The sequence below is a fragment of the Micromys minutus genome (assembly GCF_963924665.1).
Source record: "Micromys minutus genome assembly, chromosome: 25".
NCBI lineage: Eukaryota > Metazoa > Chordata > Mammalia > Rodentia > Muridae > Micromys > Micromys minutus.
In genome coordinates this window covers 46,184,390-46,211,189 of record NC_137960.1, presented here as the reverse complement: position 1 = coordinate 46,211,189, position 26,800 = coordinate 46,184,390, and the positions used below count along the sequence as shown (strand labels likewise).

General features: G+C 40.7%; 2 protein-coding genes across 2 annotated transcripts in view; one reads left to right on the top strand and one right to left on the bottom strand.

The window, feature by feature from the left end:
- Positions 1-13,409: 13,409 nt before the first annotated feature.
- Positions 13,410-16,128, bottom strand: CALHM4 (calcium homeostasis modulator family member 4; the record flags this gene model as incomplete). Its single annotated transcript, XM_080938463.1, has 2 exons — positions 13,410-13,796; positions 15,568-16,128. 2 exons carry the CDS (start codon positions 16,126-16,128, stop codon positions 13,410-13,412), a joined length of 948 nt encoding a protein of 315 aa, XP_080794589.1.
- An 8,700-nt stretch (positions 16,129-24,828) lies between these two features.
- Positions 24,829-26,800, top strand: part of TRAPPC3L (trafficking protein particle complex subunit 3L) — a gene marked incomplete at both ends in the record, with an annotated part of 50,021 nt that continues 48,049 nt past the window's right edge. The window contains one exon of the mRNA XM_080938210.1: positions 24,829-24,870. Within this exon, the coding sequence (XP_080794336.1) occupies positions 24,829-24,870 (42 nt within the window). The remainder of the gene's footprint in view (positions 24,871-26,800) is intronic.

Here is a 26,800-nt window from a genome sequence, read left to right as displayed (position 1 = left end):
GCTCTGTCAGACAGCAAGGTACTGAGAATGGCCATCATGACACAAGGGCCAGAATTGAGAAACCTGTTCTTAGTCACTTAGAAGCTACATAAGCTAGTAAGGTTGCAAATAGTCCATGAAGTAGTGGGTATTAAAGCACGGGACTGGAGATAAGCAATAAAGAAGACAAAAGCAATGGCTGAGAACTGGAGGTACTGCATAAGCTGAGGATCTATGCCAATCCAAGTTCATTAGGAAGGACAGTTTCATATATACCTTTTGCAGAGAGGAAATGGCCAAGGTCAACAGAGAGCTAATTATACAATGATAGGAAAGAGAACGTGGACTACCTCAGACACAGCTGCCTAAGGACTCATAACCACAGCCCAAGGGGAAGAGTCATGCCCAGAAACCCTAACATTGACTTCTGCAAGGCACTAGCTCTGCATCAAATGGGCCTTGCCATATGAATTTGGATATGATACAGCCTCTCTAGCTCTTAGCTTCCCATCTAGAACAAGAAAGCTTTGAGTTATTTTCAGATTTCTAGATATAAAGTACTATGATTCATCAATACCTTGCTCATATTGAAGTTGGTATGTAACCAGATTTTTAAGTTACTTAACTTCTCTGATTCAAGGTATAATGGGCAAAAGAATAGTGTTTCTATTGGTTTTTCTTTTATTGAAAATAGATTTTTCCCCTCAAAAATATATCCTGATTATAGTTTCCGCTCCTACTCCCTGCTTATCCCCTTCCCATCCAGATTTCTATCTCCCATTAGACAACAGGTTTCCAAAGGAATATAATATAACAAGATGTAATATTATATAATATAGTAAAATGTAATATAATAACATAAAGATACACCAGAAACACATCAGAATAGGACAATGAAGAAAAAAAAGGAACTCAAGTAAAGGCACAAGATACAGATGCAGGGACAGCATGTATTTGTACACTAATGGATCCAATAAACACTAAAGAATATGCCACAGTATATAGGCAAATGATAAGCAAGGTAAAAACCAGAAAAAAATACTTGGAAATAAAACAGTTGTTTTAAAATGTGTGCTGTTAAGTTGTTAGCATGAGATCTCTCCAGTTTCATGGAGACACTAGTGGTATGGTTCTTGGTGCTGTCCTTGTGTCCCATAGGTTTGGGTATGTTGTGTGTTCATTTTCATTCAGGAGTGAGTTGTTCCATTTCCACAAGATTTTAAGCTTTTTGTGGCTTTGTTGTTGCTGTCGTTGTCACAGTTTAATCTGTGATGGTAGTCACATAGGATTCAGAGTATTATTTCAGTTTTTTGTATCTGTTAAGACTTGCTTTGTATCCAAGAATGTGGTCAAATTTTGAGGAAGTTGTCTGTGCTGTGGAAGGTATATTGTTTTGTGTAAATATGTTGTCCATTTGGTTTACAATATTACTTAACTCCCCTAAGAATTGGGGCAGAGTTAATGATAAGCTAAAGCAGGTAGTCTACTACAAAACTGGAGAGGAGGGTGAGGTGAACATCTTTTGCTGGCCTACCTGCTACCCTGGGCAGCGGCAAATGCTGCTTTATTTTAATTTTAACTTTCTGGTTGAAGTTTTGTCTTTTGCTGTCTATTGTAATGCCACGTGCAGGGTTCCCAAGGCCTAGAGTCTGCACTAGCCCCATGACCCTGCCCCCAAGTTAATTCTGACTGGTTAACAAAGATCCTAACAGCTAATAGTTGGGCAGAACAGACATAGGTGGGGTTTAGGCTTACACAGTCTGGGAGGAGAGGTGAACCACTTGAGGGGAAGGTGCAAAAGAGGAGGAAGGAGAAACTACCATGGGTTAAGGGTCAAGAGAGCATGGCCATGAGGACTGCCCCGTTGGAGTTAAGAGCAGCCCAGAATGAACATAGTAGATAGTAAATAATAACTTGAGGTTACCGACAGGAAATGGGTTCTAACAGCATGGAGGGTAGGCACCTGCCCAGCTATTGTGCTCTTTAAGGATTGTAAATAAAACGTTGTGACTGTTCCTTGTTTCTTCCAGGAACAAGGCAGGGCAGAAGCACTGGATCAGGATTTTAATAATTCTCACTACACAATTTATTGTTTGTGAGTTTCGCATGCACCCTAATCCCACTCACTTCCCTCTATCTTATCCACCCTCTATCCCTGTGAAACAAGATAAGAACAAAAACTTAAAAACTAAAAACATTTCATCATGGAAGCTCTAGTATGTCGTGTACCACACAGTATGCCCTTCGGTCCATACATACTTACTTTCAGATGTTCATTTCAATGAGTCATTGGCCTGGTTTGTGGCCTCTGGCTTCAGCTACACCATCAATACTGGATCCTCTTTACTGGGGCGTGTGCAGCTTTGGATCTGCAGGACTGGCCCTTTCCCAAGCTCCAGCAGTTCATAGAAAAGGTAGATGTTGTGGTGGGCCTGGATGATATCTGAGTTGGTCAGACCACCTATGCTGCCAGGTTAAGCTCCCCAGCAGTGCCCTGGCTAGCTCACTCAATGAGCTCTCCTGACTGCCACAGGTGTGGAGGAGAGGGAGACATCACCCTCCCGCCTCTGACACCTCACAGCAGCTAAGTGGCTAACCCAGCTCACTCTCACCCACACCCTTAAGCTGGCTTACTTGCACCTCTGCCACCAGGGCCAGCTTGACTCTTGTGCCCAGGGAAGGGGCAGGAGTTGCTCTCCTAAGTGCTGCAGCAGGTGAGGGCTGCGGCCAGGTCTCTGGAGTGTTGCATCCAGTGAGGGGTAGTCCCAGCTTTGCCCATCCCTTGGACATCAACGTTGTCCCAGACACCTTCCCAGACTGGGGACATCTGCATGATCATTAGTAGTGATATGAGCTATAGACATTGGCACAGGCCCCTGCTACATGGCCAAAGACCCACACATGGCTCTCAGTGGCAGCTGAGATTTCACCATGGCCTCAGGTGGCAGTGCAGGTTGGTTTTCCTCTCCACCCTCCAGTCTCCAGTTCCACTTCTCTTCATAATGCTCAAAGGAAATTCTCTTCCTCTCCCATCTGTTCTCCACATACTTGCACATCCTAGTGGCTCCTAATGTGAACAGGTCATGCAGGAGATGAGCCTCTGGGTGTCTTTAGCCCACCAGCGAGTGCTCCATGGCAGTGGGCTGGCCTCTGGGTGTGATGTGGCCTCAGGTAGACATTCAGATGCGCCTACCCAGCCACCTGTCGCACAGCTTGGTCCAGCGTACCGCCATCTCCTGCTCATTGCTTCATTTTTAAACCATATACATGATGAGGACCTGTCAGATCTGGGCAACACTGCAAAGGCAGCAACAGTTCTGAGGGTCCTGCACTTCCAGCAGGTTTCCGTAAGAACAGAAGTGGTAAGAGCAGATCACTTCCTGGAAAACTGGAGTCCATTCACGTGGAACAACAAGGTATGTGTTTTCACTTCTGTAAACAAGGTTGGTGGCTCCAGCTGTGCAGAGTGTGTTTGATCACAGATGGGTGTGAGGTGCCACAAGCAGAGGACAAATGTGGGGAGTACCTTGTGGGTTTTGCCTTTATAAGCTTCTGACTAATATTTGGTGCCGTTTTCTGGGAATGCTTGGTGTGGATTTGGCCGGCGTCCATCATCCTGGCAAGTATTTCATAAAGCTTACTTCAGATTTGGCTCAAATTGGTGGCAGCGGGGTTCTTCCTCTTGCCTGGTAGGAACATTTTCTCTCCATCTCTCAAGAGAAAGTGAAGGATCCGAAGAGTAAAGAGAGTCAGTGAAACAAAGCAAATAGCAGCCAGGGGGCATCAGAAAGGAGAGCGTGAGCTAAGATGGGAAACCGAACAAGTCCCTTCCGTGAAGAAAGGGGAGGATCCGGTCAGGTTGTTCCGAGGCTCACAAGCTCCAGCTGGAGGTGTCAAGGGGGTAGGGAAACAAACCCTCCAGCTTCACTTGCTTGTAGCTAATTTGATTTTGTTGGCTTTAAAAACCACTCATTTTCGAGGGCTCAAAGCTGTGCATGTCACAGCCTCCCCCAGATTCACTGTCACTGGTGCTTTCCAACTTGTGTGTGGTGGGAACGGTAGCCTGAGTTGCATTTCAGGAGCACTGAGGCCATTTGATTGAAATAACTGACCCTTCAGGCCTGAACGAGGGTAAATTGGTGAATTTTGTGTGTCATTTGGTCAAGTCTACAATGGAATCTCACTCACACCATCATTTTCTTCACGAGCACTCTTTCAAGAACCATGAAACTGGTGGTTTATGTGGAAGCTGTTGGGATTCTGTAAACCCCACCCCTCAGTTACCTAGCAACAGCCAGGTGTAACCCACCCCTCAATTACCCAGCAGTAGCCAGGTATGCACCGCCCCAAGTGACCTTATAAAAGGAGCTGCTTGACCCCTCCTCTCTCTCTTGCTCTTGTGCTCTTGCAGCCTTGCTTTCCCACCCCTATCCCTCCTCTTCTTCCCTTCCCTCCTCTCACTCCGCATGTTTATGGCTGGCCTCTACTCCTTCTCTCTCTCTCTCTCTCTCTCTCTCTCTCTCTCTCTCTCTCTCTCTCTCTCTCTCTCTCTACCTCTACAACCCTCTTAACTCTCCCATGACCTGAATAAACTCTATTCTGTACTATTCCCAACATGGATACCCCCCCAGGCATCTCCCTTGCCCGCAGGCCTCGCCGCATCTCCATGGGCCATATACCCCCCACTCTCTTCATCCTTCCCCTAACATTGGTGCCGAAACCCAGGACGTCATCTTTTCACAACATTGGTGCCCAGTGACTTTTCATTGGTGCCCGTCATCTTTTCCTTACAGAGGCATCATGCTCTGATCTAAAGCCTGCTTCTTTATCTTGTAAATGTATTCAAACTTCATCCTTGGGGAAGAAGACTTGAAGCTTGAGTCTTCTGTCTCTGTTGTTAGCCCTTTAAAATAAACTCCTTTGCACAATTAATTAGTATACTGTGCAGTGAGTAACAGGGCTGTCTGTCTTTTTAAGCAAGTCATTGCATTAAAACGTGTTTTTAAATTTCACGAGCTGGAGACATAGATGATCTTTCCAGCTTGAGGCTGGAGAGATTGGTGGCTCAGCAGTTAATGGCACTTGCTGCACTTCCAGAAGACCTGAGTTCAGTTCTCAGCATCCCATGTGCACAACTTCCTGTAACTCCACCTCCATGAGATCTGATACCTTCTTATGGCATCCATGGGTACCTAGAGGCACGTGATATACACATAGAAAACACACACATATGCACACATGCACACATACTCACAAATAAATAAATCCTTTAAAAAAGGTGTTTCATGGGCCCATCTATGATACTAGATTTACTAATAAAGATTTAGAATAAATACAAAGATAGATATAGATACACGCACATATACACACATAAGGACTCTGATTTAGATTCCCAACACCTGTGTAAAAGCCGGGCAGGTGTGACAACTAGTCTATAACACAGCACTTGTGAAGCAGAGACATGGGGTCCCCTGTAAACTGGCAAACTGGAATTTGTAAGATCTGGCTTCAGGGGGATCCTTCCTCAATAACCTCTAGAGCAGCCAGGGAGGATACCTGATGTCAACATGCTATCATGGAGGTAAGGAGAGAGGGAGACATGTCACATGCACTCACATTTGAACATACATACACACGTGCATGCATACCACACACACACACAGTGTTGTCTGTGTTCTATCTCTTTCAGTTTAGGCTTAACAGCCACCTTTTCCTGTTCTTTAATGTCGATGTTCATTTGTAATTTTGCACAGAGTGCTGGGATTAAAGGCATGCACGACCACACCCAGCTGCAGTATCTTTAGTGGAATTTTGTCCGTCTGTCTGTCTTCTGGCTATAAACGTTAACCAAGTCCAAACAGTCTTTACAATGTAAGTGGCAACAACAGAACTATCCCAAACCTTTCAGTGTGGTTCAAACCTGTCAGCAGTGGAAGACTCAGCACTATGAATTTGAACCTAGCCTGAGCTACATGTGGAAAACTCAACCTCTAATAATAAAATCATAAACACCTGAATGTCTTGTTAGTATATGTTAAATTTACATAGAAATGAGTTCCTATGACAGTTTTATACATGTGTATAGTGGGTTTTATACATGGGTATAGATGGAGTTTTTCTGTGTCATCCAGGCTATCCTGAAACTAGCTCTGTAAGCCATAGATGCCCCTGGCCCTGGCCCTGCCTCTGCCTCCCTAGAGCTTGGATTAAAGGCAAGTGCCACCAGGCTGGGCTAGAATATGCTTTCTTGATAGCAGCAAATAAAAAATCTTGTTCAAACTGTGCAGGAAATTTTATGCAGCAATTATCTATTTTCTAAATCAGCCAAATTTACTATACATTCTCAAAACACTTTCCTCGACCCACGCTCACCGTATCCCTGGAACAGAGTCTCTTTTGACACTGGTTGCAGGCACCTAGCATACTGGGCCAGGTGAGAGGATGTGAGACAGATTTGTGGGCATCTGTTGCCTAGGTTTCATTCCAGCGTGGGGAAATCCTTGATCCACCCTCAGATCGTCCAAAATAGAACTTCAGTCAAAAAAGACAGCAATCCGACCAGAAGGGCTCAAAGAAACCCAATCTCCGACTGCTGGCGTCTGGGGCAGCCCACCCTGGATGCCACGGTACAGTTAATGCAGGGCCTGGCCACTCGGAGAGGACCGTGGAATCAATGGCCACGAGGGGGCGTAAAGCAGCTATGCAATGCAGCTTCATTCCCACACCTCTCCCAGGTATCCAGAATGCTTCAGAGAAAGCTCAAAGGCCAGGCGCCCTGATGGCAAGGAAGACAGAATTCTGTAATAATCATGGCCGCTTGTTTTGCCTGTAATGACCTGCTGTTTGCTTTGGGGGACTGAGGAATGATGCTTTGGGCTTTATCTTCGGGGGAGGGGAACCTTCTCAAAGAATTCTAGTTATTCTACAAATATGCTTGGTTCTTAGGTGACTTTCTTCAAATAAAAGAATGCCAGCATAGTCTTTTCAATAGCAAGCCTGCTTAATGTATGAAACTTATACACACCATAAAGTCCCACAGAAATTGAGAATATTTAGAATCCTTTAAAAAGGACAGCCAAGCGTTACACAGTGAAACCCTATCTCAAAGAACAAGACAAAAACAAAACAACAAATTATCAAATTATATTTTCTTTCTTTTCTTTCTTTTTTCCTTCCTTCCTTTCTTCCTTTTCTTTTTCTGGCAGTCGTGGTTCCTGCCTTTAATCTTCAGCAGCTGGGAGGCTCTTTTCAATTCTTGCCACATTAAAATTGGACTAAATTGTACTTTATTTATTTACAAACTATTATAAATAGAGGTAGATGACGGATAAATGATTGACAGAAAAGTAGATAATTGATAAGTAGGTAGATGATAGGTCTAGAGATAGATGATGGATAAGAAGGTAGATTATAGGTCTAGGAGCAACAGTTTTGTCTAAACTTGGCAGTCAAGGGAAGACACAACCTTGTACTAGAAAGAAACACCCTTGAAGAGATCTTGAATTCCTAAGCTCTTGAGATGTTTTCATATGTGCCACCACAATAATACATTTCTATAGACTCAGTGGTTTTAAGAAATTCAAATTTATCATCTTGTAATTCATAAGAACTATATAGAATCCTTACTAGTCTGACACAGGTCTCTATAGGTAAAAATCAAGGTGTCAGCGGGCTGTGTTTCTTCTGCTGGCTCTCAGAAAGAGTTTACATCTTTGCCTCTTTGTTTGTAGAGGATGCCCATGTCTGTTAGCTCTTGGCATTATTTGTTGGGGATGATAGACATTCTTCTCCTGTCTGGCAATGTACTCCAAATTGAAAATTTTCCTCCAGATTGGAGGAGCCACAAACCTAGGAGAGTAAAAGATTCAAAAGTCCCAGGAATCCTCAAAACTTACCTTATTCACAAGATCTTTTCTACCCAAATGTTACACAAGTCATAAAGATGGTGCAGAGTGTGTGAGCTGTCACCCAGGTAGACTGGTCTTTGGGGCTTCCCTTCGAGTCACTCTTTCCTGTAAGCAACCCCTCTCCTATACTCCTATGAGCAATTCCAGTAAAGTCCTTGGCTTGCTAAGTAAAACTTGGCCGAATTGTTTCTTTGGTCTGTTTGCTGTTCATTCCCTATCTGTGGTGAGTAGACGTAGTTTGTGATTCCCCCAGAATAGGCCTATACTTTCTCTGAATGATTCCCCCTGTGGAAGAATGACCGTATGGATCTTTTCATCTAAAAACACTTGTATCGAATCTTCCAAGTGCCTTTTGCCATCAAAATAACCCTCCTGAACTGCAAGGACTAGAGTGTGGAGGCCTTTGAACACAAACCCTGTGGCAGGTGAGTGTGTCTGTATACATGTTTAGTGTTGAAGGGTATTTGCTCAATATAGATTTCCACAGAACTACTATTCAAATAACTCTGTGCTCAAAGTAGTGGTTCACTCAACAACTCTTACTACTTAATAATCCTTTCCTGTCTCATATAAAGGAAAATTAAAGTTCCAGATAGACTGACATTCATAAGGTCATATGAGTGATGAGAGACAGTGTTTCTCTGACCACCACGTCAACCCTTCATAACTATGGCCTTCTGAAAGAATCAAGATTATAGTGTTATCCTGAGCCTTTTGCCTTTCATGTGTGCATGTATGCAAGGGAGAGAGAGAGGAAGGGAGGGAAGGAGGGAGGGAGGGAGGGAGGGAGGAAGGGAGGAAGGGAGGGAGTGAAGGAGAGGGAGGGAAGGAGGGAGAGAGAGAGAGAGGGAGGGAGGGAGGAAGGGAGAGAGGGATAGAGAGAGGGAGGGAGGGAGAGAAAGGGGGGATAGAGAGAGAGGGAGGGAGGGAGAGAGAGAGGGAGAGAGAGAGATGGAGGGAGGAAGGGAGTGAGAGATGGAGGGAGAGAGGGAGAGAGAGAGATGGAGGGAGGGAGGGAGGGAGGGAGGGAGGGAAGGAGGGAGGGAGGGAGAGAGAGAAAGAACCTGGGACTTCAGGATAGGTGGTAGTGGTAATTCTGAGAGTTTTTTCAAGTTGGGAATATTTTATTTGTATACATTTACTGGTGGAGAATTTAAAAATCTCTCATGTTGCTGTTTTAAATGTTTCAATGTTTGGAATGTTTCAGATTTTATGTCTTTTTAGTGCTCCATTTGTATTGCAGTAACCCACTACAAATAGGTGCACATACTCATATTAACCACAAGGTGGCAACAAAGGGAGCATACATGAAAGAGGAATCCATACTGAAAGTGTGTTTTAAAAAGATGCATCATTCTTGGAATTTAGAACAGCCAAATGAGTTTCACCAAGAATGGTGCAGTTCGATTGTCTAGACTCATGGTGCACTATTCCATCTAGAACAATGAAGTTCTGATTAGAACCACCGTGTGCTATTCTGTTCAGGAGTCACAACTGTGGACTTGTTACCTTCCAGCTCACACCACCAGTTTTAAACCTGTCTGTTCCCCAAGCCTGTCACTCTGCTCTTTCTTGATCACATCTAATGTTTGGTTTGCTGCATGCTGAACCTCACAATGTGTCTATATACTTGGGAGTTTTTCTGAGCTAGAAAATACACGTGTGTTCTACATTCAGAAGGCCTTTGATTAATTATGTGATTTCAAAATGTAAAGGTTGGTTTGTGCTTGCCTTACAGTACAAACAAGATGCAAATCCACACTGGTGTTTCTTTTTTTTCCTTCTTTTTGTAAAAAAAAAAATAGTTTTTATTTTGTGCTCTCTCTCTCTCTCTCTCTCTCTCTCTCTCTCTCTCTCTCTCTGTCTCTCTTTCTCTCACGCACACACATACACACACACACACACACACAAGTGCCAGAGGAAGGCAAGCAAAAATGATAAAGATCTCATAGGACTGGAGTTCCAGTGGTTATCAACTACCAGGTGTCAAGATGCAGATCCTCTGGAAAAGTTTCAAGTGCTATTATATGCGGAGCCCCCACACTGCTGTTTCTAATTGCAGTACTTAATTTAAAATTTTAAACAATTAACACATCTGGGAATGAGTACAGAATTGAGAAGAATTACAAAATATAACTAAGGTCTGTGCAGTTCAGCTTGGCTAGCTTAAACGAGTCAGAATCAGCCGTAGCTAAGCATTGGGCTTACTTTCCTCTTAGGAAGGAGGTGATCTGAATCCTGGTGGAATAGTGGAACCAACAAAGGAAGAAGTCAGCAAATCTGTCTCTGCTAAGCCACAAAATTTGATGCACCAGCCAAAAGAACTTGGCAGCAAAAAAATATAAGGTAGGTGTTAGCACATATAATTGATTTTAATGATATGTTTTATAGTTACATTAATCCATTAAGCATGAAGGAGAGAAAGGCCATATTCTTAGTGAAGACGAAACTGTACCTAGCTAGCTGCAGAACAAAAGAATACATGAAAAGAGGAGAGAGGGTCAGTTTATTTTACTTGAAATAGATGATATACAATGCAATAAAATCCCAAGAAGTTGTTTTAAAGATTTATTTATTTTTTATATATAATTCAGACACACCAGAAGAGGGCATCTGATCTCATTACAGATGGTTGTGAGCCACCATGTGGTTGCTGAAAATCCCAAGTATTTATGCTGTTCTTCACGCATTCATATAGATGCTAGGAATACATCAAAACCATGTAACTCCACCTCCTTTACCAAAAAGCCATGATCACAATTAACTGGCTCAGAAGGTAAACGTTCTATGTCTGAGAAACTCTTATGTCTGATTTTGATGAGGAGAGGACTTCAGAAGCTGGCAAAGGCTGTTTCCTATTGTTAACTCCTAAACAACCATTAATCTTCCTGGTGATGTAACACTATAACTTCATACATTCTTTGATTGTGTTGTTAATGGAAAACCTTATTGAAGAGTCTCTTTTGTGGTGAAGGTCCTGAAAACTAATAAACCAATTCTGAGTTTGGTGATGGTGATTCATTCTCTAGTAAGTCCCAGCACAGAGGAAATTATAAAACTCTTAGATCAGTGGTGACGGAGAAGTCTCAAGCTTCATGGGAATTTTGAGAATGAAATGGATGAAACAATCCATATTTACTGACTTTGTTATTGGAGGGAACTGAGTGGCCTTCCACAATGAGCAACTACTTTAGCTACGTTTTCAAATTTGCTTTTGTAACATTGTATCATCCCCTTGTACACAGTTAATTGGTAAGGTAGAGCTACCTTTCCAGAACACCTGAAAGAAGTCACTCTTAATGTTCTTTCAAAAGCAGAATGGCAGTTAATGTGTTTTTTGTTTGTTTGTTTGCTTGTTTTGAGAAACCTAAAGATACAACTCAGTGAAGAGGCAACATTAAGTCTCCTATCATTCCAGAAAAACGGTACACCCGTGATTTCCAACCTGTGTCACAGCCCCATTAAGAGTTGAGTGAAATATTCACAGGGGTCACCTAAGACCATTGGAAAACACAGATATTTTCATTATGATTTATGTCAGTAGCAAAATTGCAGTTATAAAATTGCAACACAAATAATTTCCTGGCTGGAGGGTCATAACAACATGAGGAATTGTACTAAAGGGTCCCAGCATTAGGAAGGTTGAGGACCGATGTGCTCTAGCACATTGACTAACCTATATTAACAGTGAATATAGACATTTTATCAAATTAGGAAGAGACTTCAATAGTTCATTTTCTTCAGTTCCTTGACTTCATTATTCCTACTTTATAAATCAACAAGTTGGCTCCATAGAGATGGTCTGACTTTAATACGGTATCACTGGTTGACAGTGAGTTCTGGACAATCTCCTGGCCAAACAAGGTGTCACACTAAGCAATGTACCATCAGGGAAACTCCTGAAAGGATTTTGCTTTCAAAAAAACTTTTTCCCACTTGTTTCTGTCAAGTCAAAGCACCTACAACTTGACACAAAATAGAAACTTTCATAATTGTATACAAATGCATTAATAATAAACTTGTGGCATTTCAGATAATCCAGTTAGTCGATTCCCTTAAAATCAAAGTGGCCATCAGCAGTTGGTTCTCTGGCAATCAAAAATTGTTTTAGCTAAAAAACGGAATAAACAAAAACCTTGTGGCATGAGCCAGGCACTTAAGTGAACATGACAGAAATCAGGGTTGAAGTAAACCTAATCAACACACATTTTCTTTCTTTTTTTTTAAGATTTATTTATTTTATGTCTACTGTTGCTGACTTCAGATGCACCAGAGAGGGCATCAAATCTCATTCCAGATGGTTGTGAGCCACCATGTGGTTGCTGGGATTTGAACTCAGGACCTCTGAAAGAGCAGCCAGTGCTCTTACCCACTGAGCCAGCCCTCAAGACACATTTTCTAATGTCTATCTCCCCAGATTCTATTTCTTTTTAAAATTATTTATGAGTGTTTCTCTGTGGGGTTATGGTCCTGTGAGACAGGTGCCTATGGAGGCCAGAGGTGTTAGATACCCTGGACCTTGAATGTCAGGTATCATGTGCCACCTGATATGGGTATTGTGAACCAAATTCAGGTTTTTCAGCAGAATAGTATTTGTTCTTACCCAGTGAGCCATCTTTCCAACACTCCTCACCATGCCTGCTCTTTGAGTTCTAGAAACAACTAGAAATTGTACAACTTTATTTCTTATCTCCTTAAACAGATTTGGGAGCATAAAGGAACAATTTGACCAGGAAAAGGTACAGCTGGAACCCCAGTTGTAGAGCATAGAAGGGAAGCTTTAGGAAAAAAGTTTATAAGAAGTTGTCATAAAGACACCCCTACTGTGATGCTGAGAATAACCTAATACTAATGATAATGTGGCAGTCCATCATTTTTCTTTAGCACAGGAAATTACTTAAAACCTTCCTTACTGTTACCACTTCAGAAAGACCATTTTCTTCTACCTTCCTCTCTAGTAGGCTACATACACAGAGGGAAAGGTAATAAAAATGTATCATTTGAATGAAGACAAGGGGAAAACCAAAAATTAGATTGAGGAATGATAGGAGACAGAATTCGGAGAGGACAGAAGAAAGCGATTCTGGTTCATGGTCACCAAATGAAAAGCATAGTGGTAGATGTTTTCTGCCATCACACTTAATCTCAATAGCTCTCTGAGGTAGATATTGTGGGCATGGCACAAAATAGAACTCCAAATTATTGATGCCTGCACAGGTATCAAGTAGCACAGCTAAATTCCAGTTGACTTAAAATTTCATGCCCATTCAAAATGGGCCATCACAACACAACAGTCATCGTGAGCATCGGATGGAACTTCAAAAGAGCAGGGACGTTCTCACTCTATATATTGATTTTGGAAATAGGATTTTGGATGGACTTCTGTCCATAAATGTCAGAGAGAGAGAGAGAGAGAGAGAGAGAGAGAGAGAGAGAGAGAGAGAGAGAGAGAGAGAGGATATTGTACTGAAGTTTTAGCATCAGGAAAAAACCAGGCACCCTGAACTTTGAAAGGTGCAGCGCTCAAGGTTTCAATTCAATACCTTCTTGTCTGTCTTCTTCATTTTCCTCAACCACCCTGTCTCCAAGGAAGCTATAGGGACCCTGTGAGGTGTCACCCACACATAGAATATTGGGTACAGAAATTTCTCTCCAGTCCTGACATGAAGGGATGCGAATATGTTTGATGTCTTCGCTCCCAGGAATGAAGCCAAACACTTTCTTGATTCGGTGTCTGATGAGGAGTCGGGAATGCTCCTCTGCAGCTTGTTCAAAGAGCACTCTCTCATTGTGGAGGTGGTTGGACCAGTAATGATGCTGTAGAGAGGTGAGGGGGGAGCAACATCTTGCCAGACATTTGGAGGCCAGGAGAGCAATGGTTGCCAAAACGATCAGAATCCAGCCCAGCATCTACACATAATCAGCAGGAATTAGTGGGTCCAAGCATTGATATAGCAAATATTCAAGAAACAGCTGTGGTAAGAGAGAGCCCAACAGACCTCAGAACTATTGCTTCCAGTTTTTAATATATACTATACAATGATGATCATTTGGTATGAAAATATCTGTGACAGGACAGGTCAAGCCATATCAGCAAAGCCTTCATATTACAAAGGAATTTGACCTGTTAATGTGAGATGGCTTCTAAGTACCACCCTTGAAGTGACAGATGCTATAAACCACCAATTAACCTTATATAAAATGTTTAAACCTTGTCCTCTGCTTTTAACCCAATCTTGCTTCTTGATCATTAGGTTGGGACCCATGAGTTTGTTGGAGGCTTAATTAATATTTGATAATAATAGTTTGTTATTATTAAATGATGCTGTGGTGGATGTTAATGGCATCCTCCCAAGGTCTTCACTGACCTGGTACCAAGTACTCACAGACATATCTTCCTGCATCCCTCTTTCCTCTTATCTCTTGAAACCAAGGAAGTTAGTAAGCAACTATAAGCTATACCTCGTAGTTCCTTACTGGTTTCCTTTTTAGATAAACTAGCTTTATTTGTGACTACCTAGTTCCTGCACTTTAAACACTGAAACTTTTTGTCACAGGCCCTTTTGCTCCCCTCTGTATCTTTCTTTTAAAAGTATTTAACAACTGTCAGGTAAATGAGGAAGGTAAGGTCTAAGGAGGAGAAGGCTAACAGAACCCAGTCACAGGTGGGCAGTGCAGATGACTTCGAGAGCTGCTCTTCCTGAGATGGTTTCCTCATTAGTCATTACAAACAAGCAAACAGCAAAGTGATCCACCCCCCCCAAAAAACCCAACTGTGACAAATATGATCTTAATGGAATTTTTCTGAATTTCCTTCAATTGGGTATTAGTGCAGCATTTCAGGATTCTGTGTCTTGGTTTTACTATTTCTAAATGAACAGTATCTAAATAACTGAAAGACAATAGGCCAAAATCTATTGAAGTCTTTACAATCAGTTCTTTAAGGTTTAGTGCTTTGAACATGAGTTTTAATTCATCCCTTGGAAAAATTCATGGGTTTTTCTTAATGAAATGTAAAATTACACTACTGGAATTTAACCTAAACGTATTGCAGACATGTGTCTTCTTCTTCCTGTACCATGTCTCTGACATTTATCTGTCGATTTACATTTAGAACAACCACTGGATATTTTAAAAACACAACTGAGCTTCCTGTAATTTCAGCAAAAAAAAAAAAAAAAGATTTTTAGTATAGAGGAACACAAGTGTGAAAACATGCAGAAAAATGAGATTCAATGACAATGCACTGTTCTGATATTTGTAATACTAAAATTCATTATTTCTAATAGAGACTAGGTACAGTCATGGTCTCTTTAACTGTGTTAGTTCATTTTCTTACCCATGAACATCTAAGTGACAGGTTCTATTACGATCTTCTTTTCACAGCTGGGAATGGAAAGCATGGAGAAGTACAACTAAACAACAACAACAAAACTAGTAACGTGGCTACTAAGGTAAAGTAACAGGAGTGAAACAGGTCTACTGACCCCAAAGTCCTATCCATGTGCATGCAGCTGTTCAGGAGAATACGCGTTGATACGTGGAATCTAATGTGTCCTCTGAATTCAGATAATAAGAGAAACAGCAGACCTTCAATATGTTCGATGTGTTCATGGAGACTGTAACAAGTTTTCAGTAGCAGGACGATGGGGAGGGTTGTGGGGGGAGGTCATGAACTCACCTGTGACTGATATCTGTGTAGAAGAGCCACTTCATCTCTTACTGGAATCACATCAGAGGGAGCTGACGTGTAGCATGGAAATCCAGCTAACATCTCTTCCCGTTTGCTAGGGGTGACATTAGCAAACATTGGGTACTGGTCCACAGAGGCAAACTCGCTTGCTGCACATTCATAGTAGGTACCTGTCAGCAGGGTCACTGACAGCCATGTCAGTGGAGCGACCAGAGCCCTCCCAGTGATGTTGAAGAACATGAGGCAGGCCAACCTCCTCTCCAGAGGGCTGCTTCTCCGGTACGGCGGGTTACAGCTGCAGCAGCAGTACTCACTGGCAACTGTCCACATTTGGCCTCGTAGAGCGTAGCCAGCCACCAGAAGGATCAAGGCAGGGACCAGGAGAAAAGCTGAACCATAGTAGAAATTTTTTCCGACCTGACACGGACAACTGAACGTGTAAGAGGAGAACAGTTGCTGCCCACAAACAGTCAAAATCGCTATCAGAGAATTGATGCATGGTTCACTTCTGAGCAGAGAAGATGAGATACAGCTGAGATCAGGGCTCATCCTAGAAGCTCTGACACGGCCAGCTGGTGGCCCTTTCTGATGCTTAGACTCTACCAGCTGTGACTATTTTATAGGATGGCACTGGTTTAACTGGTTGTGTCAAGTAACCCAGCATCCTTGTATGTTTAAAGGATTCTAGACTCGTCTCCTGTGCTTTATGAATTGTGAGCTAATAAATTCACACCGGATTGGAGCTGGGAGAAAGAGAAGGGATTCAGTTTTGTTTGGAAAGAGAACGTCTCAGGGGTGACCACAGTACACTTACAGTGCATCACTGTACCACAGAAAATGATAGGCATCAGACAACAGCCTAGGAAGCAGAACAGAGGCATGCTTATCTCAGTCACAAGTCGATTCTCCAGACAAAACATTACAAAACACAGAGAAATGGAAAATAGCAAATATTAGAGGAATCCAAAATCTCTAGGAGGTCCCAAAGGGTTTTAAAAAAAAAAAGGAACAGGAAGGCAGAATACGGGAGCCACCTCAAAACAGAGATATTTGTCAGTAGATTATTGCTATATGTCGATATCAAAGTTAAACTGGAAACTTATTTTTAGGATACCCATTGGTTATACAAAAATGTGACTTTTCAAACAGTTTTTTAGCTTTAAATAAGTAAAATGATCAAACACGTAAGTAACTTTTGCAGCTTATTAGTAATTATTTATATACCTTGTGATTTCTATGTAAATGGGAGTCGGTTGGATTTATGAATCTTCATTCTCAAAGCCTCAGCTGGATGCGCTGACCCCGTCGTTAGCGAACGGAGAGCGTATACTGGGGAAGCGCCACACACGGACAGAAGACAACATAGTTCAAAAAGCAACTGAGAACACAGAAGATAGATGAAGCGCAAAAGGAAAGACAAAAAGCTAAGTAGAAAAACAATACTTTGGAAGAAGCGTTCACACAGAAGAAGGTTGCTGTTTTGAGCAGTATAAAAAGAAAACCATATCTGGACTTACCAGAGTGAATACAGAGATGGTCTTAAAAGGTACAAGACAGAAAAGGTAGATATTGCACCACAAGATGACCATAGAATTCAGACCACTTCCCACAGAGGATAGGAGGCACTGTGTCAGTGGGGAATTCCGTAGCGGCAAAGCATCATTCAAGACAGAGCTAAATGAAAAACAGATAAAGAGCATTTGCTCATTGAGAGGAACACAAAAGGATGTATTTCAGCAGGAGGTACATGAACCCTGTGGACAGACCTCAGAGCACAGATAACGGTGAGTCAAAATACTTAACAATTCTCTTTGTTAGGTGCTGAGGCTATTACTTTTATTTCAAAAGCAGAGAACTCGATGTTATTATAATATGTAATATATCTACCTATTTATATATACATATATTATACATATTATATGTGTATATAATATGTAATATTACAACAATATATAACTATATTATTATAACAAAATATCACTACATAACTGCCAAGAACACTGAAAATATTAACTGACCAGATGTTGCTGAGGATGTAGAACAGCTGGAGTTCTCATACACTGAAGACAGGAATGTCAAGTCCATTTGGAAACTTGTGATTTTCTTAAAAGTTTATCTATTCCCACTATATAATGTTCATACCTCCTAACTATTTGTTAGAGGGAAGCATATATTTATGTAAATACTTATACCTGAATATACATAGAAACTTCCTTCATAAAAGCTGTAAATTAAAAGCAGCTCAAATCTATATGACTGAATTAACAAACTGGTATATAACCAATATTAATGCTGCTTCAGGTAGATTCAAATATATGTATATATATATATATATATATATATATATATATATATATATATATATATATATATATGGACGAATTAAGAATAATTTTATAGATAAAAAACTGAAAAATAACTATGTATGATGTTCTTTATATAACACTCTAGAAAATATAGCCAGGTATGGGGCGCAAGCCTTTAATCCCAGTACTTAAGAGGCAGATACAAAGGCAGGTGGATCTCTGTGAGTTCAAAGCCAGCCTGGTTTACATAGTGAGTTTAGGGCAGCAAGGACATATGTCTATACATATAGACTATATAGACAGACCCTATCTAAAAGCAACAAACTCTAGAAAATATATTTGTGTTTTCGGGGGGGGAAAAAAAACAGGAAAAGAGGAATAAGAAGAGAGGGTTTGTAAAAAAAAAATGAGAAAACTTTTGAGAGGTATACTTTTTGCCCACAGTGTTTGGAGTCATGGAAGAGATACCAGTGCTATCAAAGGTTTATTCTTTTTCTTTCCCCAGGACACTAGGTCAGAGAAGGCCATGGAAAGTCACACCAGGAAGCTTCAAACTGGGTCAGAAGGTGGGACAAGGAAATGAAAACCTAGACTAGAACCTTTACTAGGGAATTTGTGGGAATGATAAGGCAGACCAGGGGAACACTCAAGCTTGGCTTTTAAATAAATCAAGTGGGTTTGGGTCATAGAGATTATCCTTGTACTTCTGCAACCTGGGAATGGTTGGTTTAGGGCAGAAAAATATTAACTCAGTATGTGAGCATTAGATAAGCTCTGGCATTTGACCTCTGGCTTATAGGGGAGTACAAATGGCTTATTATTTGGCCCCCTAATTAATGGATACCAAATAGATAAACATAGAACAGAGAGATAAAGTGCTAATTACACTGATTAAAAACTTGATCTATATACTTATCAAACCGTGTATCAAATATGTCTCAATAAGTCATAAACCTTTTAAGTTTAATCACGAAGACTAGATATCCCATGTATAGATCATTTAGAACACAGAGGGAACGAAAAGGGAATCTTTATAAAAAGACTAAATAAAGACACGAGTGTAATAAAAAGAAAAGATAAAACTACAGTATAAATGACATCAGATGCAGCAATAAAAACGTTAAAAAAAAATCTAAAGAACTAACCATGACCAAATGCGCACAGTCTGCTAGGCACAGTGTTGAGAACACTGAATTTCCTGAGTAATCCAATCTTCAGGCATGGTGAGTTTAGGGAGCTTGCCTCGCACCCCACACAAATGAGTGGGGGAGTTAAAATTAGGACTCAGGTAGCCAGACATACATCTTTAAACCACCATACCAGAGCTGGTTTAAACCTGCCTGTGTAGAGTTTTAAAAACAGCCGTGCTGCATACAAGTGACCTTCCCAAAACTGTACTGCACACAAAGCTTGAAAAGGAAGATATGGAAGCATGGATCACTGTGAAGAATAATATTAAAAGAAGACACTGATTACACGTCATTAAAGGACCGCACAGCACATCCCATCAGAGTAAAAGCACTGCATTAATAAGATAAAGGAGTGTCAATCTGTATGTTCATAGCATACGTAAGCCGAAGATCAGGCCAAATAATGAGGAAGAACTATTTCACAGGGAGATTTTTAATGTAACACTAACAAGTGATCAAATAAGCAATAGTAGATAAAAGATAAAAGAATAAATATAGCAAGTCTGGCCTAAGTCAGATTGCTAAAGATACATGACATCCTATAACCTAAAAATAAAGGATAAATATTTTATAAATCCCACAAATAACTTTTTTCTGAAATTGGCTGATGGTTACCAAGATCATCCCCAAAGTATCACGAAGGAAATCTCAGTATCAATATCCAATAGCAAGGAAGTTGATTAGAAACTAAGGCAATGGTGTATTGTGGGGGGGGGGGGGGTTGGTATTAGTAGCATATGTCATGGGGTCCGAATTGGCCACTGCTTGTTTTGTCTGACTTATACGGTAAGACCAACTTTTGCATTTTAAAATGGTTGAAAAAAACCTAATAATATATGACATGGAAACTAAATGAGGTTAAAATATCGGTGTTTATACTAAAGCCTTATTGGAAAACAGCCATTTCTGCCACTTTTATGCAGATGGTTGCTTCTGCAAGGACAGAGAGGGATTATGACGATAGACTCAGCATGGCTGTGAAACTTCACTAACCTACTGTGTGGTTCCTTCCAGAAAGGTTTGTTGGACTGATGTTAATCTGTAAATTGTCTACAGTGACAGGTATCACTGTGGATAAACCTCAACTAACTTCTGTGAGAGAAAAGTTCTGGCTGTGGGGTGCATGCTATATGGCACCACTATAAAATAAAGCTACATGGTACTGTTACATATTCTGTATGGATCGCAACCAAATGCAGAACTTTAAAACATGCAGAGGAATGATAACATGCAAAGGCCAACAGAGTGATGACCACTAAGTAGGAAGAAAAGGTAGGGTTTCAGAAAGTTTTGGATGTTTTAGCTGGTTCAGACTTGCTTTATGGCTTAAAACAAAGCCCAAAGCAAGCACAGCAAAGCCTGGTAGTACATACCTCATTTCTCTGTGTGTTTATTAACTCATTCATTATAGTATCTTGTATATGAGGGTATGGAAAGAAAATTAAAGAGCATTCCTTCTGGGAGCTGCGTAGGACACAGAATAACACTGGTTGAACCCTACTGGAGAAGGGTTTCATTGATGCAGATCTGTAAGGATGTGGTTTGCAGGTTCCTTTTTGGTATTTCCATGCTAACCCTCCTCTTACCGTCCCAACCCACACTCAATCTTTTGTACCTCCATATTTTTCCTTTCACGTTAATGCCCTGTGTGCTCAGTTACCCTGCCTACACCTTTCCTAGGTGTCTCTGGTGACCACACAACCCCTTCTCTCATAAATACACATGTATCAAAATTCAAAGTTAAGACCCACATAGAAAAGAGACATGTTTAACTTTCTGAACCCATATTCTCACTTCATGTAACATGTTTCTGTCCCATGCATTCTCCTATACGTTTTATAACTTCGCTTTTCTTTATTGTTTACTTTGATAAAAATGAATCCTAAAGTTACTTTACCGTTGTCTACTCTTTATGTAGCCCTCACATGTATACTACTCAGAGGTACTCAGTCTCACAATTTCTCTCTCCTTTAGCACAACCAAACGTATAACTGGGAAAATCAAATCTAAGCATTACAACCATCCTTAGGATATCACAGAAAAAAATATATTAATTTTATATCAGGAAATCAGGTGAAAATAAACACAGAGATCATCTTAAAACAGAAAGGGGTGTGTGTTTTTTATGTCTGGGTGTGCACAAACATGTTTCTGCATGCATGCATGCGTGTGTGCACGTACCGTACGTGTGGAGGCCAGGGGAAGGCACTGGTGTCTTCCTCTAGCACCTCTTACTTTAATATATGAAATAGAGTCTCTCACTAAACCAGAAGTTCACTGGGGCTGCCAGGCTGGCTAAGCTGTGAGCTCCCAGAGTTTGCCTGTCATGGCTTGTCAATGCTGGGGTTATGCGCATTTGTAGCTATGTCTGACACTTCAGAGAGGATGCAGGGGGGGCGGGGGGGGGTTCAACTAGGGTGCCCTTGCTTTTACACTGTTACCCACTGAGCTATCTCATTCCGTCCTACAAAGACTTGTAAGAAGAAACAAGTCTCTGTATAAGTTCCTTGGTTGCTTAAAGTAACTCTGTTAGGATCTTCCCAAGACTTTACGCAATTGGCCAGCTGTCCCCCAAAGGACCAGGGTAGAGGTATCATCTAAGACACTGTTTATCTGTGGTGGCCAACAGCTGGGTAATCAAAGGATCCTCCTTTCTTTTAATCCCAGGTCCAAATTCTATTCTACCCAGTTTAAGGATTTTTACTAAAAGTAGAAACACAACACTAGGGCATTTTGACATAATTCTCTTCCCTACTCTAGTGCCGGGGCAAATGTTAATCATTTACCTTCTGAAGCACCAAACTATGCTCACCTCTGTTTGAGAGAAGTATGTTTCTTTACACATGAACAAGGGTTCTGGGAAACACAAGGTACACACAGATGTTAAGAAATGTTGAAAGAGGCTGTTTTACAATCCAAAAACTAGCAAACTGTGTCCAAGAGACAGTGACTACAGCTGTTTGTTTAAGATGTATATCCTGCACCTGTCATGTATACAGTGTCCACCTCAGTTGCTGGGTCCCTTCTGATGGGCAAAGAGCCTTGTTAGTCTTGAAGAAGGATTCACCTCAGTTTTCTTTCTTTTGTCTCTTTCTTTCTTTTTGGTTTTTTGAGACAAGGTTTCTCTGCGTAGCTTTGGATGTCATGGAACTCACTCTGTAGACCAGGCTGAAATTCAGAGAGTTCTGCCTGCTCTGCCTCCTGAGTACTGGGGATAAAGGCTAGGCTGCACCTTTTAAAAAGTACCCATGTGTGGAACAGTGGACCCTGCCAGAAAACTTGGTAAGGTAGAGTAGATTCAGAAACCCTGGTGCCCTCATGCCTGAGGGCAGTAGATATTTCATCTACTCCTAACCGGGTTCCTGTCCTGGGACACATAACCACAACACCACATGGAGAGGACCTTGAGACTCAGTCATGTAGGAGCAGCAACCAAAACAAGCAAATGAGGAATCCCTACATCTCAGACCAAGCCAATAGAAAACATCTGCTTTTAGACCCCAGAATACCCCGAAATGTATATAAGATCCTGTTCACAGGGAATAAAGCACAAGAGTTATTTCATCAAAGATCATCTGAGAGCATCTCTCATAAAGAGCTATAACACTCTGGGGTAGGAGGAGTTCTCCCTCAAAGCTTTTGCTGCTAGAAGATGCTGGAGCCTACCTTGGTCACTTCCTACTCAATAGCCACAACCTTAGCTCCTAGCCACTGCCACAAAGCCTCCAGAGCAAAGGCAACTGTGGAAGAGACCCAGCATCTCACCTAAATCTGACTCCCCCCTCCCCACTCAAATTGGCCTGCTATAGGTTGTGTCAAGCCTCTTCAGAGCAGAAGTGGCCATGGAAGATTAAGTCCCCCTTCTACTTCCAAGAACACAACTCTCTGGCTGTTCAGGCCAGACCAACGCTCCAAAGTTCTCCACCGACAATGTCTGGTACACAGACCCACACTTATGATACATTTGAGGCTTGTAGTGTCCTTGATATGATAAAATAGCCATGGTCTTGCATTGTTGATTACAGCGCCACCTTCCCCTCTCCAAGCTCATAGACTTCCTGTTTTGCTCAGGATCTCTTAGCTTGAATCCCAAATTGCCCCCCAAATTGGCAACATGCTATCAGCTACACATTCATATTAGTTTAGAATCTACTTCTCTACTTCTAAAATTTTTATCAACTACATTATAATATGTACAATAGATAAAAGGGGATGGTTTGGAATCTGAAAATGTAGTTCTGCTTCCTACCTTCCAGATGACCTTGAAAAACTTTTTCAGTCTTTTTATTCTATATATCTATCCTGTAAAACGGTGATGATTACCACATGGATTACTTCAGTGACTTAGTTGAATTAAAATACTATAGTGAAAATCATACTGTAAGCTATAAGGTTGTAAATATATGTTATTAGTCTGCCCCGAAAATGCTGTCAAATCTTCAAACCCACTAAAACTGATTTTCTTGAGACCATGGTTTCATAGAACATAAACAAGTATGAAAATACTTCACATAGTATAAAATTTGATCACATATATCATCCTGTAAGAACAGCCTGCAGTAATTAGTTTTTATGTAGTGCATTATACTGTGTTTTACAGTATATATTATCTCTTTAATAGTCAAACTTCTGTGAAGTAGGTATTACTACTGCCATTTCACAGATGTGGAAACTGAGCCACAGAGCAATAAAGTGGCTTGCCCATGGCCACACAGCCAGCCATCAGGACAGCAGCAACTGAATTGCAGCCTTGTCAACCGTCCAAGCTCTTTCAACTGTGCCACACTCTTCTTCAAAGGGCTTGCCGGTGTTCACTTTGTAGGAAGAGTGTTCCAAAACCAATAGGACTAATTGTCTCAGACATAAGCAGAGGAAGATGGCCTTCTTGACTGAATCTGCTGTGCCTATTTCTGGTACAGTTTGAAACCCCGTACCCTGCGGATGTCACAATGAGATGTCTTATTTAAAATTTAAATATATGTACTTTTGCATAAATAAAGAGAGCATTCAATAGCTTAGAAACTATCAAAAGAAAGCTGAGGGCTTATTCTCTCTGCCAGATCATTATCCATTATTAAACTGCAGAGCACCCATTCTTCAAAACAGCTCTGTAAGAAAATATCTGCCTTATAACTCATTAAAATTGCTGATGGCTGTTATGAAAATGAATCTTTTAAAAACAAGATTCTAAATATATTTGAATGTTGGAAACACACAAGATGGGACAGGGACTGTTCTGGGGACAATATAAAACTCATTTGTTGATCAGGTTTAAACTCAGGGTTTAGTGCCTAAAGATTGCTGATCCTGTATCTCTGATTCATAGAACAATCAATACAGAAGTGAATAATGCTAACATTTGGATATGTCTTGGATTGCAAAGGTTTCTGTTCCTGATTTTAAAACAATGCCTTGGCACCAGAACAAAACACCACTCATCAACTCCCTAGGGCTAGAGAATTTTTAGTGTCTTGGTGCTTTGGGTCTGACTTCACACACACTGTGAGCTTTTATGGGCCTGGATTACAAGCAAGGCTGTTCCTGGATCAGCAGCAGGTTACAGAGGTATATGACAGAGCCATTGTTCACATTTTTCTCTTTCTTCCATCAGTAAAGAGCAAAGGCAGTAAAGAGCACTCCTGCATCAAAGCAAGGAAGAACTTGCTAAGACAAAGATGGAAGAAGACTACTGATGTGTCTCTAAGTTACAGACTGAAGAAAAGCACTGAAGATCTCTTCACCTACCACGAGAGATGTCCCGTCCTGTGCACAAAAGACCAGAATATCACAAAATAGTAAGACTTTTTTGTCAAAGAGCCTTGCTTCTCTCTCCCAGCAAATGTTGTCTTAAAGGATGTTTTGTGTGTTTGGGGGAAGTGATGCTATTACAAGTAGGTCTCAGTGAAGCAGAGATGATGCTAGTGAATGACCCTTCTGGAAATAGTTATAGACATCTCTCAATAGTGTAGCAGAGTAATCGGTCTTTATACAGATCTTTAGGGTATTTTTGCTGGTGGGTGACTTGAATAAAGGTATTAAATGATCCCTTTGCCTCTAAGATAAAATATGAGACCATCAATCAATTCTTTATATTTCATGTTTTATTAAGAAGCAAATAAAATGTAGTCAATTATGTATAAATTGAACAGGAAAAGATTATCAAAACACTAGGAATCAAAAGACTGTCATCAAAGGTACATTGCCTGGTACTAAATGTGTTTGTATTTGGTATGAGCCATTGTCCTTTTTATATCTTCCCAAATCACTTACTACTAAGACCCCCCCCCCCACACACACCCTTTGGCACATTTAATTTGAGGCAATACTTTTTTGTTTTTATTTTTGCTTTTTAAACCTTTCACCTGAGCATCAGTAATTCAAATATTACAGGCAGGAAAATTTAGGGTTCTGTTTAATGCTGTATTAATCACTTCAGGGACTAGTTGGAATTCAGTGTAATTAGGTGATTTTATCCCTGTGCTATGAGGCTGTATTACAAACCTGGTGGGTGCTGCAGTCAGAAATGCCTACAAATATTCCATCTGACACTCTGGGCTCTTGAACAATTTGTCTGTTATCTATCAAATGACAAAAATATATAGTGCATAATTCATATTATGCCTAAATCACTTTGCATATGCCCACACACAACAGTTAAAACCTTTTTATACTAAATCAAAACCACTGAAAATTATTACTGGAGTTCTATTTATACATTGAAAGTGATTCATTTTATTGTTTTAAAAGCCATAAAGAAATTCCTGATGATATTTCTTGGGATGTGTAGCATGGATGTGAGACCTACAAAGGTATGCTAGATCTGCAGTTGAAAATAAAATCTCTAGTCATGATGCCAAATGAATAAATGGACCCTTTTGGACATGTACTTAAAACCCAGGAAATAAACATGCTTCAGGGTGTATTATATCCCATGCAAGAGAGAGTACCTGAGACCTAAGACTATTTCGGATAGAAGAGGTACAACATCTTCTCTCTCCTCCGTACAAATTCTTTATATAGAATGAAAACAAATACATTCCTCCTCTTCCTTCCTTGGAACATGGAACTGGAGGAACTCTTCTGGCCCCTGATGGCTGGCAAGTGACTGTGTCCTCCTGGTCCTTCATTTAGCCCGTAGGGTGGACAGTGTGGGACATGCTCTCACCAGGCTTCTTTTTCTTTCATGGGCATTATTTTCTGGTAGAAGAAAAACAGACTTTTTAAAATAGGTAGATCTTTTTTTTTTTCTGATTCCTTTTTTTTCTTTGTCTTTTCTTTCTTATTTTCTAAATGAAGCCTTACTGGACTTCCTTTTGCTTATAATTCACTCTAAAAATTAGAACACAATTTTTAGCTCCATTCTTTTTAAAAAAGAAAAAGCAACTAATGTTTCTATTTGGTTACTTTAAAATGCTCCTCTTTTTTTTTAAGCACAAAGCAAAAAGAATTCCAGCTGGCTTGCAGCTGTAGTTGGGATCATCCTGAAGTCCTTCTTGGCAGATCTAAGACTCAGAAGAGGCTATACAGACCCATGGCAACCTTCATCAGTTACTTGTCCCAACTGCAAACAGGCAATGGAAAACATAAGTTCTCCCAGAATAACAAGAATTGGATGATAATATCCCAGAATAACAAGAATTGGTAGTAAAAAAAAAAAAAAGAAAAGAAAAGAAAACCTTTTCCACATAAAAATACACATCATAGTATGCAACAGTTACAAACGTG